The sequence below is a fragment of the Gracilinanus agilis genome, chromosome 1, assembly GCF_016433145.1.
Source record: "Gracilinanus agilis isolate LMUSP501 chromosome 1, AgileGrace, whole genome shotgun sequence".
NCBI classification, from domain to species: domain Eukaryota; kingdom Metazoa; phylum Chordata; class Mammalia; order Didelphimorphia; family Didelphidae; genus Gracilinanus; species Gracilinanus agilis.
This window is the reverse complement of record NC_058130.1, coordinates 109866415-109879206: the sequence shown is the minus strand read 5'-3', so window position 1 is coordinate 109879206 and position 12792 is coordinate 109866415. Positions and strand designations below refer to the sequence as shown.

The following is a 12792-nucleotide window of genomic DNA, read 5'->3' as shown; positions in this document are numbered from 1 at the left end:
AGGATGCAGATAAATTCAAGTAAAGAGCTAAGAATACAGTGAAAGGACTAACAAGTTTGTCTTTTCTGATCTGTGTCAAGGTAGGTTTCACCCAACCTTTTGAAGTAGAATAGGAGTTTTTAACTTTTTTTTTGTTATGAACCCTTTAACAATCTGGGGGAGCCTAGAGCCCTTCTCAAAATAATTTTTAAAGGCTGAAAATAAAATATATAGGAATATAAATGAAGCCAAATATATTGAAATGTAGTTATTAAAATGTTTAAAAACAAGTTCACTGAACCTCCAGTTAAGAATATTTGCTCTAGAATTTCTGTAAGAAAAAGGCATTAATCATTTGCATAAGGCCTTTATTAAACTTATAAATGTCTGCATGAAATATGTATTAATACATATCCTCTCAGTTTTCAGGTTAACCTGCAATTATAAGAAGTATTTATCTTATTATTTTTATATGTCCTATTCTCCATTTCTTTATACATAACTATTACCTCATTTCTCTTAAACTTCAATGTGGAAAGCCAAGAAGAGCCAAGAAATGGGTATAAGAAATGGTAAAGTCATGACTGTTAGCCATCCACCACTGACAATGATTGGGAACAATTAGATGATTTATCAATATTTGTGTCCAGTTTTTTAAAATTCTCTTTTATTAAATTTTAAATTAAATCATTGAAGAAGAGACTATATCTTAACTTTTCTAACATCCAACATGGCCACTAATCCTAGCATACAGTAGGCACTCAATAGTTTTTTTTTAACTTGAAATTAATTACATAAAAGATTTCCAGAAGATACTCATAAGCTTCTTGTTTAACTTAATATGGAACCTATCTTCTTGGTGTTGTAATTTTCCCCTTGTTTCTATTGCTAGAGCTCCAACAATGAACTTTTTATGGTATACAACACAAGGCATAAAATGTTCCTTGTTCATCAGAATACAGAAAGCCTTTCTCTCCACAAACAGTTCCTAGTTGTATGATTCTAATGATATGAGTTCCATTCAAATAAAAGAATCAGGAAATTAATAAGCCAACTATTAGTTATAAGCCCATAATCAACAGACAACGAAACCTCTCTTGACAAACATAGAGCCCACAAAGACAGTCAAGCTTAGAGAAAAAAACAGATTTCCCTGGAATCCAAACTTGATTCTGAGCTCATCTTTTTCATGTCTATGCATATGCTTTTCAGAGAAACTTCCTGTGGAAGCCAAGCTGCCATGGCATAAGCAAGCCCAAGAACTGGAAGAAGGAGCCGTGGTGTCAGAAGAGCCCTCGTAAGTTTTGAAAGTACAAATTGTTTTTCTTTTCAAGCCATTTAATTAAAAAAGAAAGTACCTCCCTGGTCTCAGCTTTCACAGGTTCTAAGTTTCACATTAAGCATAAACAACTTCATATGACTTTCTGGTTCCCAAAACAAAGATGTGCCAATAATATTTTTCACAACTTGTGCTTACCCACAGAAAGTTTTTCAACATTACCCAGAGAGAGAAAAATGGAGATTGTGCCATCTTTTCTCATCAGCCTAGTTGGCTGTTCTCCTTTCTTCCCTCCCTAATTGTTGTCCTAGAAAAAAGAGAACTAAATCTACTCCATTTGATCATATAAAATTTTATAGATGAGAAGGCTGGAGAGTTGGTCCCAACTTACATATTATGCAAGTATGTCAAGGATCTGTCATTTTGTAAGCATAGGAAACTTCCACTAGTTTCTCTTCTTGTCCCTAATGTTGATCTCAAGGACATGAAATCCCAGATGCAGTTAAAAAAAATTCTCAGCTAATGGCATGTAGGACTTCATTTATGCCAAAGTGATGGAATTGATAGAAGCCATTCTTTAATAATAGCCAGCCATCTCTCACAGAGAGAAGTCAACAAAGGCATATATCTAACAAAATATATCTAATGATATATCAGCGTAAATCCAACTACAATATTAAGAACTCAAATTTCTCACTCTAATAATGGTAAGATGAAAGTCATCTCCATATGGGAAGTTTAGAGCATCATCAATAAATAGCAACCATGCTCAAAGTTATTTTTAAGGTAAATGATTTTTGGTATATAGAATGTCTTTCAATATCAGAATTGTTTTCTTATGAACTTGGAGATTAAATTTCCCTTGAGGCATGAAATTATTTTGAAAGATTTTATTTCTTTTTCTATTTTTTCTATTGAAAACTAAAGAATAATTTTGCAATTTAGAATTTTCTTTGAACCTATATGCTTTGAAAACAACTTTGCTTGGGACACAGAATAAATTCTCTAATTTCATATTGAAAAAGGGAAAGGAAGCAAGGAAAAGGATCTCCCCCATTACATATACATAGGTGCACACATGTTTGACGTACTTTATACACATATCCAACACACAAATATGTGTTGGATATGTATAATAAACTTTAAAATGCACTCAGACTTTTGTAGGGGGACCATATATAATGACTCTGGAACTGAGATTTCATCACTATAATGAAATTTTGGCTTGAAAACTTCTTCCACCATACAGACTGGCAACACATCTGAAAGTTATTGTCTAAGAAAATCTCCTAGGGGTAGTAAGAGGTTAAATGATATACCCATGATCACCCAGCAATATGTGTCTGGGACAAGACTTCAACCCAAATGCTCCAAGGACAATACTCTGTCCATTCATTCTACTGTGCAATTTTCCACAAGTCTGTATTGAATAACTAGCTAGTTAAATAGGTCATAATGTATAGAAGAACCACTCTAGGGTCAAGAAGTGTTGACTTAAGATTTTAGGGTCACAGGTAATTTTCTAAGAATTTAAGTCAGTCATTCTATAAAATCCCAAATTGGAGACAAATTGTTACTCTGCTTTAGTGGAGAGAATTTCCCAATTAGTCCCTAATCCCAATGAACTAGCATATTTTTATGTTTACATACTTACACACAGTTACACATAATATCCAAGTACAGGTTTAGATAGAAACCAAAATAAATGATATTCAGCCATTCAATTCTCCCCATAGGTCACATTTCTGGCTCAAGACAACATAAGAAAAGACATCAGTTATTTGTATTTCCTGAAGAAAAGTATTCATTTTATGCCCTGTAATTTAAAAAATACTTCAACCTCTCCTGATTCTGTGGAAAGCCAACTAACAACCTATAACACTGAGGAAAAGGCAGTTAGCCTGGTTTAAGATTATAATATCGCTTTAACAACATTGTTTTAAGGTTCAGACTTATGGCTTTCTCCAACATAAACCTGGCTGGAGCAACCTACTCTGTTCCTTATTGGGGTTTTTTGTTTGTTTGTTTGTTTGTTTGTTTGTTTGTTTGTTTGTTTTCAAAGGGATATTAACTCTTTTAATATGCAAAAGTCCAATTTAGGATACAGGAAGTTGGTTGTCATATAAACAAAATAGTTTACTCCTTACTTATATAAAGGCTTGGGCTGAGTAAATCTAAAACCATATGGGTATTAGATTACTAAAATCAACCATTCTGCTCTCTTTCATGTATTCTATATTTTGTCAATTATCTTCCATCATAATCCCATGTTTATTGCTATGTTTTGACTGGCTTTAAATGACATCAGGGTACAGCAGAAATTAACTTAAAGCATCTTTCATCAACAATTAAATATCTTTCCCACAATTAAGTACCCAGCAAATTGAAAGTGTAGGCATAGTTTAATGCCTGCAGAAACATTACGTGTTCTCTAGCTCACGGTATTTTAGAAGTTACTTTGTCCACTAAAAGTCTGATTGAGGTGCATTATGTTTAGCTTTCATCTTAATAAAATCCCCAAAGCAGTTAAACACATAGTTCTAACCATTGAAACTACAGCCACATATTAGACTAATAAATTTTACTCTTAGTTTAATGGAATTGCCATCTTGGCATGATTAATCGGAATTGAAGTAGATGGTAATCGGAGCACTGGGGCAGTGCAAAGGAAATGGACACTATTGTACTCAAAACAATAATTATTTTTATACCAAAATGAAATAAGTGGCAGCTGTAGAACCCTGTAATGAAGTGTATATGGTTTCCACATTTTATGCACTTCATATGTTCAGTTCATTGAATCCTATTTTTTAAAAAAGGTCCAGAGTTCCACACTAACTGTTTTTGTTTAATTTTTAATTGATTTTCATTTGAGTGGCATAATTTTGCTGGCCTGGATTCTTTTAACAAATTTCCTAAATATAGCTATAGCAAATGCTAATTACCCAACAGTGAGTAATGGCGAAGTGATGTGCTGTCAGCAAGCTATTTCTCCTCCCTCCCCAAATAGTTTTGGTTGAATGGTAGTGTTTAGATATGGAGGTGTCTGAAAATAAAGAAAGAAGTGGCCACAGGGATCTGAGATCTTAGCTCTTGTTTAAGGCTGTAACTGGCCTTAGAGGAACTGTTTTAGAGAAACAGTAAATATTATTTACCAGAATGTAAACAGGAATTCTACCACTGCACTGGTGAGTGAGAGGATGCAGTGCTGTGTTTCTGAAAGAGAATTAGTGGAGCTGAGGATGGGAAGCTTAGATTTAGACCCTATCTCTGACACCTATTTAAAGTCACTTTAATTCTATGAGCTTCAGTTTCTGCTTCTTAAAAAAAAAAAAAAAAAAAAAAAAAAAGCTTTTACCTTCTATCTTGGAATCAATTGATATTAAGTATTGGTTCCAAGAGCAGAAGATTGATAAGGGCTAAGCAATTGAGGTTAAGTGACTTGTCCAGCTATGAAGTGTCTGAGAACCTGAGACTTCCCATCTCTATACACTGAGCTACTTACCTGCCACAATTTCTGCGCCTTTAAAATAAAGATAATATACTACATGATAATATGCTATACATCCAATAGGCAATAGGCACAAGACTATCGAGAGGAAACTGAAGTTTATATAAACATGAGCTCCTGTTATAATCATGGATATGTGATAAGGTCCATTCATTGCTCATATAAAATATTAAGGAAATGGTAACTAATCATAATAATCCTAAAATGTGGGATAGTAAGCTGATTTAGGACCATTTTAAGCGTGAAGCTGAGATCATAACGGGAATCAGCCTTTGTAAGATAAATGAGATAATTGTAAAAAATAATAATAATGTAAAATATAAAACAAAGTACCTGGTACATAGTAAGTGCTATATAAATATTATTAGTCATTGTTATTATCATGTTATATATCATTTTATATTATATAATAATTGTATATTATTTACTTTCTATAAGTTAAATATAATTAATAATTACATATTATCCTTTCATATCAAGGTGAATCTGCAATAAATAGCCAGCAGTTAGTAGCCAAATTACAAATTCTTCAGCCCTTTGAAAACATTCAGAAAACAGAGAAGTTAAATCAATACTATCATTTTTCTAGGCTCAGCAACAATCAGAGGAAATAAATGGGGGTGTGGATATGGCAGAGACACTGAAAAAGATATGAAAAGAGAAGTGTGTGAATATAGGCAATTGCTTTGGGTCCCTGGACACTAATTACAAATTGGATTAATTAGGCACTGCTGAAGTATCCTCTCTGCACTACTTCTAGATGCCATTTTTTTCCTTCTCAGTAATACAGTAGCTTATTTTTACATCCTGGTCTGGCTTGATGCAAAAAGTGAATAATGCAAACTATAAGAACTTTTCTTTATGTTCAAAGTTGAACCGCTGGCTTCCTGACCATTCGTATCATATATGTTCTCTGTGTTGCTTTTCCAATATTGGGCTTGGATTGCACTGTCAACCTCCCATTTTGCAAGATCTGCAATAGCAGGAGTTTGTTAGACAGCCAGGGGAAGAGTCACCGTTCATGGTCTGACCTAAACTAAAACTAACTGGCCCACCAGCAGGTTTTGTTCAGCAAGCACTGAATTTGGGATCAAAGGACTAGAATTCAAACACTGACTCTCTGATATGATGACACAATTTTTTCAGCCTATCAGAACCTTAATTTGTCATCTGTAAAATAAAGGAGTGGGAAATAGACTAGGAGATTTTTAGGGTGATAAATTTAGAGTTAGAAAAGATCTTGAAGGTGATATAGCACAACCTCCATTTTTTTCACTTTATTTTAATCTTTCAGTTAACAAGTATTTATTTTCTCTCCCTTGTGCCCCTATCTCTGCCAGTTAAAAAAAGGCAAAATAATAATTTAAAAACTTGGGACAAATATGCACAGCCAAACGAAACAAATTCCCACGTTGTCTGTGTCCAAAAATGCATATCTCCCTCTGGACTCTGAATCCATTCACATCTCTGTCAGGAGGTAGGAAACATTATTAGTCTCTAAAATGGTTGCATTGATAAGAGTCATTAAGTATTTCAAAGTCGTTAGTCTTTATTTTGTTGTTAGTGGAAAAATTGTTCTATTTCTGTTCATTTTACTCTGTATCAATCTGTACAGTTTTTGTCTCTATAAACATCCTTTTCATCTTTTCTTATACCACCATAAAATGCACCGTTTAGTGATTTGGGGGTGGGGGGGCATAATTCCAAATTAGAGGTAGAGGCAGCTAGACAGCACAGAAGATAGAGTCAGGAAAACTTGAGTTCAGATAGAGCCCTGGATCTCAAATCATATCAAACCTCAGCCTTACTAGTTGTGTGACCATAGAGAAGTCACTTACCCTCTGTCTTCCTATAGTTTCCTCAACTGTCAAATAGGGATCGTAATAGCACACTCCTCCCAAGATTATTATGAAAATCAAATGAGATCAAAGTTGTGAAGTGCTTACTACAATGTCTAGCACATAGAAGACTCTTAGTAAAAGTGTATCTCCTTCCTTGCTTTCATTGAATTTATAAACCATAACTTACTAATCCATTCACCAACTGATAGACAATCCTGTAGTTTCTACTTCTTTCCCACTCCAAAAAGCCCATCTATGAATATATTTTTAAATATGGGTCCTTTTAAATTTTCTTTTTATATCTTTGGAATATAGACCTAGCAAAACCATTCCTAGGTCAAAAGGAATGCATAATTTAGTGAGTTTAAGGGCATAGTTCTAAATTGCTTTCTAGGATGGCTGGATAAGTTCTCAGCTCCACCGACAGTGCTTAAATGTTCCTATTTTCCCACAGTCCCTCCAATATTTATCATTTTCCTCTTTTGGTATCTTTTCTAGTCCAATGCCTTTGAGTGTTCTATTATTAATTTTTCTTATTAATAGCTTTTTGATAACTTGTGTGTCTTCCTTTAAGAATTTCCTGTTTATATCCTTTTGCCATTTATCAACTAGAAAGTTAACCTTATTCAATTAAATTCAGTAATTCAGTTAGGTCAATATTTACTGAGTACCTACTATACTAGAATACCTCTAAAAGCCATTCTAAAAATTCTATGATCTCACCTATGACCTTTAATTATTATTATTATTGACAGGTGAATTAATTAGCCTCAGAAAATCTGGAAAATAGAAACAACATTAAATACCTTTAAAATTAATAGGCAAATGGTAAACATTTCTTATATTTAATTCTATTCCAGAAAATCAGTTATATGCCTTTTTAAAGAAAATGTGGACTTCTCTCTATATATTTCCAGGGAAGAGATACTAAAAATGATGCTTTGGTCTTTCAGCACCCCTGAATACAAAATCTTCAAGAATGTGCAGGGTCTATATAATAGGAGGAAAGATGGTATTTAGAGATAAATTTGAGAAAAATAGAGTCCATAGAATTTTAAGATCATTACAGACCTCCACTTTTTGCACAATTTTAGATTAGCTATGTTTATTATATGTGATATACTATATGACATCATATATAATAGCATAATTAGATTACTAATTTTCAAGAAATGAGATAAATGGAGTGACAAAGTAACAAAATCATCTTCAGAATCACCTTTTTCATTCACCATTGGATCAAATTATGACTTCTAAATCTGGCCTTCACTGCTGAGAACATCATGTTAATTTGGGGATGTTATTAAAAGCTAGACTGAGAGTATCAATTACATATATAGTTATAGTTAAAGCATTTTAAATTCTCAAAATTCAGCTTAAGTAGGGGATCAGGGATACATGTAACATAATTTGTCCCCTTATAAACTCGGGCTAGTCTCAGAACAATCTTTTCAGAAATTGGTAAAAGAATTATTTAATTGTCAACAAGTCTTTTATTTTCAATGCTTCTTTCCAATTCTCTTTTGAGACAGGGGGATAAACATCACTTCAAGCTCAGCAGACAAAATAGAAATTTTGACGGTTTAATTGCTTGGGGGGTATGGGGTTGGAGATAATACTATAGTGAACATTTTGAAATAGGACCCAAGAGAGAACCTTTTTTGCTACTGAGCAGAAACTTACCACCCTGGAAGCTTGATGCCTTGCTGAATATGCTTGATGTTGCATGTGAGTAGGAAGGAAATGGTTCATTTCCTTGACTCCTTCAGGCCACTAACATACTATTGAATGCACTGGATGATGTAATTTCCCAGCTTAGGATGGAGGTGACTATAGCTAGATTCTCAATGATGAGGATGACAAAAAAAAAATAACAATAATAATGGCTCACACCTCTTTCGATGTCTTTACTATAGAAATTAGGTACCAAAAAAAAATATTCAAAGAATCTAGCCTTCTGTTTCAAGTTCCCTAAGTTTCTGTAGGTTGTATAGCTTTTACTTCTATGAAACTACTAAGCAGAAGAAAAAAGGACATATAGGATAGCCAGGGAAATCAGATTTTATCTTTCAGTTGCTTAGAGCAGAGTTGTAATTAGTCCAAAGTCACCAGATCTCTACTCCAGGGTGCCAGGATGGAGGTTGGGAAGACTTGCTTCTTCCTGGAGAATGGTTGGTCAAGGACCACTGTCATAAAGAATAATCTCTATGAAGGAAAAATACACCTCTAGCCCCACCTTGGTTCCCATCATCTTCTTAGCTCTTTCCCCTGGCCAGCTTTTCTTTCTCCATTCTCCTGATATTCCCTATCCAGGGACTGCCTGATCTGGAGACCCAAAGCAGGTAGGATGAATGCCCAGATCATCAATGATAAGCCAAATACATAGTCTAGAAGTCTCTTGATTCTTTTCCTCTTCTTCATACTCATCTTCTTCATCATCCCTACAGAACCAATACCAGGACTGCCCCAGACCGGTCTTGGTCTTCTGACCTCTGGGTATCCTGGAATGTGTATACCTTTCCTCCTCTTTCCGAATTCACTCTACTTGCTGATTTCTAAATTATAGTTCTTGGTCAGAACCAAAATGAAGGCAGCAGGTGGGAAAGGGTCTGTTTTTCAAATAATAAGTACTTCATTCACTTAATTGCAGGGGGTACTCATACATACATGTACACACACACAATGCTTAATGAACAACCTCAATGGCAAGTCACTGGGGTTTTCCGGATGAACATCTTTAATCAAACCCACACAAGATAGGGAGGGCTGCATGGTCTCATGTTCCTTGATCTTGCATTTTTTAAAATCCTGAGTTGTCTTGTTGGATTCTTTGGTTAACAGTTTTACTCCATGGCTGGGAAAACATTTTTGTGCTTTAACACGATACCCAGGCTTTTAACGTGTTGCCATAAATAACTTTGGTGTGAGCCATTAAAGGAAAAAAAAGGCAAGAAAGAAAGAAAGCAGAGGGCAACCATAATATCTGGATGCCAGATGGCATCAGCTTAGTGATGGGGCTGATTCAATGAGAAACTGAAGGAAATTCCTGTCATGCATCTGTATGAAAAGAACTCATGAGGAATTAGATATAGAAAGAAAGGCCAATAATAGTCAATATGGTAATGCTAAAGGCCTTAACTACCTTGTTTACATTTTAAATATATTTTAAAATATAACGCCTAAGTATATATCTATATTATTCCCATTGGAAGTTGTCTGAGAATGTGGATGACTTAACCCAGTGGTTAAGAATATGAATACTTGCTTAAGAAAAAAAAGTGACTAAAAATGTTAATTGTCTGACATGTGTTTTTATATTTGCCCCCAAAGTATATTTAGTGAACCAAACATCAGTAATGGTTCCAGAAAGTACTGTTTTTTTTATAGCCACAAAACAAGGTGCTTGAATAGAATTCTCTTGCAAGCAACAGAAACAAGGAACAAGCGCTTGTTAAAAGAAAAAAAATTCCCTTGATATATTTCTTTAGCATCTAACAATGTAGCACCTGATTTGTCTTCCTGCAGTATAAATGCTGTTTAGAGATAATTGAGCAGACAACAGGTCTGTTCAAACTAAACATAAACTAACTTTTATTCTCTCTAAGTAAAGAAATTCACAATGACTCTTTTGTGAAGCTGGTCCAAAGTACAGCCAAACACTCTGTCCCAGACAGCCCAACTTACCCAGCATTCTCTAATCATCTCTTGGTCTTTCTGGTAACACTGTTGTTACTATGATATAGTGAAGAAAGAATGAACCTACGATCCAGAGACATGGGTTCAAATGCTACCTCACACACTTGTGAGATTAAAGGCAAGTTATTTAACTTTTCGGAACCTTTATTTCTTCATCTGTAAAATGGGAATAATACTTATACTTAACTACCCCCACAAAGTTGTTATAGAGAGCATTTAAAATTTTTTAAATGTCATGTGAATACCATTATTCTTACACTTTTTCCCCCAAACCAAGAGTGCTCACCTCATGCTCTATCTCCAAATGCCACCCACCTTTTAAGACCCACCTTGGATCCCCTCTTCTATGAAATAAATCTTGAGTAATTTTCATCTTCCCTTTGTATAAAATCCTAATAATGCTACCACCATCATCACTGATAATAATATTTAATAATCATATATGCAATTAAGACCTCATTTTGATGTCTCATAAAAATGCAGAAATGACTCCCCATTCTTTTGGCAGCTAGGTGGCCATAAACTGCTGGACTTGTGAATCAAAAAGTTGTTGTTGGTCAGTCATTTCCCTTGCTCTGTCCAACTTGTGATTTCATTTTGTGGTTTTCTTCGCAAAGTTACTAGAGCAGTTTGCCATTTCCTTCTTCTGCTCATTTTACAGATGAGGAAACTGAGCCAAACAGGATTAAGTGACTTGCCTAGGGTTACACAGCAACTTTTGAACTCAAGAAGGTGAGTCTTCTTGACTTCAAGCCCAGCCTTCTACCCTGCCTCAGATATTTATTAGTTTGTTGATCCTGAGCCAATCACCTAATCTCCGTCTGCCTCAGTTTCCTCATCTTTTAAATGGAGTTGATAATAGCACCTACCCAACAAGATTGTTGTGAAAATAACATGTAAAGTGCTTTGCAAAGCATAAAGTCTTGCATAAATACAATCTCTTCTTAGAGGTCATGCTAATGGAGCATCCACTCTGGCAGGGCTCACAAAGTTGAAAAGTTTTCTATTGTGACCCCACCAGTGAGGATCATTCCTCTTAACAGAGATTTAGTCAAGGTGAGTGCAGAGATACTCATTACCAGGAGTGTGATATATTTTTTAGGTCTAACATGAGAGCTGTAATATATTTCATTGGTGGGGTCACCTAAGCTGACCAAATCAAAGATCCACAAAACATTAAAATAATAATAACAACTCATTATGTTATGGATATTAACTGTCATTCATTTGGAATTTAATCACATACTGTTCCATGTTCTCCTTTAATTTTCCGTGCTTCCTTTCCCCATTAACATTATCTCCTCAATGACAGAGACCATTTCCTCCATTTTTCCATATTGCTTCCAGCACCTAACATAGTGGACATATAATATAAATATGATATTTCTCAACTGAATAATCCAGTGCTTGCATTAAGTACAGAGTTTCAAAATCCAAGTTGGACAAATTATTGAATTAATTCATCTCAGAACCACTGCAGTAAAACCTAATGGATTTGTTGAATTGAGTTGAGCTTCTGTTGGTAGGAATACTCCTTCCACAGATGGAAATCATGATCCTTCCTAATATTCTCTGGGTCATCCTAACCAAAACATTAACCATGAAGTGGCCTAAATTCTAGCGATGAGCGTTTCTCCATGTTTAGCTAACATAAAATCATAATCATTGTCTTGAATTCTGACCCAGAGAAAAAACAATTCTGAGTTGGTTTTTTTTTTAATGTTTTGTGATGGCTCATCCTCCTCTAAACCTTTATCGTGGTCAAGCAATGACTGTGGGTTCTCAAGGTATATTAGCAGATTAAGACTTACCAACCTGGACAGCTTTGAAGTACAGAACCGTTGTTAAAATGCGAGTGTATTGTCAAAGAGCTGACATGGCCAAGTTCAGAGAACACCATCACATTTCTGTTAGCTTCGGCTGAAGTGATCAATTGTTTGTCCATAACAATTCATGATTTTTTAAGTATTAGAGACTGCAAACTGCAATAGAGAAGAGTCTAAACCTACAGAATTATTTGTCCTTGAAGAAAGTCTAGCTTTAGACATAGCACATATTAGTGGTGTCTGATGAAAGGGGATACAATCATGAATTTTTTCATAGAATTTCCAGACCGTACCCAATGTTACGTGTGGGAATGTCATGCATGTCTGAGCTGAGACATGGCAATGGTTTGGCTGAGACACAGTAGCCCAACAGTTTAAATAAGGAATGAAGGAAGAATGCAGAAGAGATTGAATTTGAGGACAAAATGAGCCTGATTCAAATTGATAGCATGTGTAAAATGAGACTGGAATCTGGCTATGATAGCGAAGTTAATTAATCCTACGGTAAAGCGAACTTGGAGAGGCGGTGGCATCTTTAGTCAGTGCAAATGATTGAGTCACTGGCATTTAGTCTCATTAGAGATGGGCTCGATGTTCCCAAGTGTATGTTGAGGAACTGGGTTGTAGCAACCTCTGATATCTTTCCTTACACACTAGATT

At 35.0% G+C, this 12792-nt stretch overlaps 1 protein-coding gene across 1 annotated transcript in view; it reads left to right on the top strand.

Annotated features, from left to right (window-relative positions):
* ADAMTSL1 (ADAMTS like 1) overlaps nucleotides 1-12792 on the top strand; it is a 392524-nt gene that overhangs the window by 210063 nt on the left and 169669 nt on the right. Inside the window, 1 exon segment of the mRNA XM_044657022.1 lies at nucleotides 1192-1276. Within this exon segment, the coding sequence (XP_044512957.1) occupies nucleotides 1192-1276 (85 nt within the window).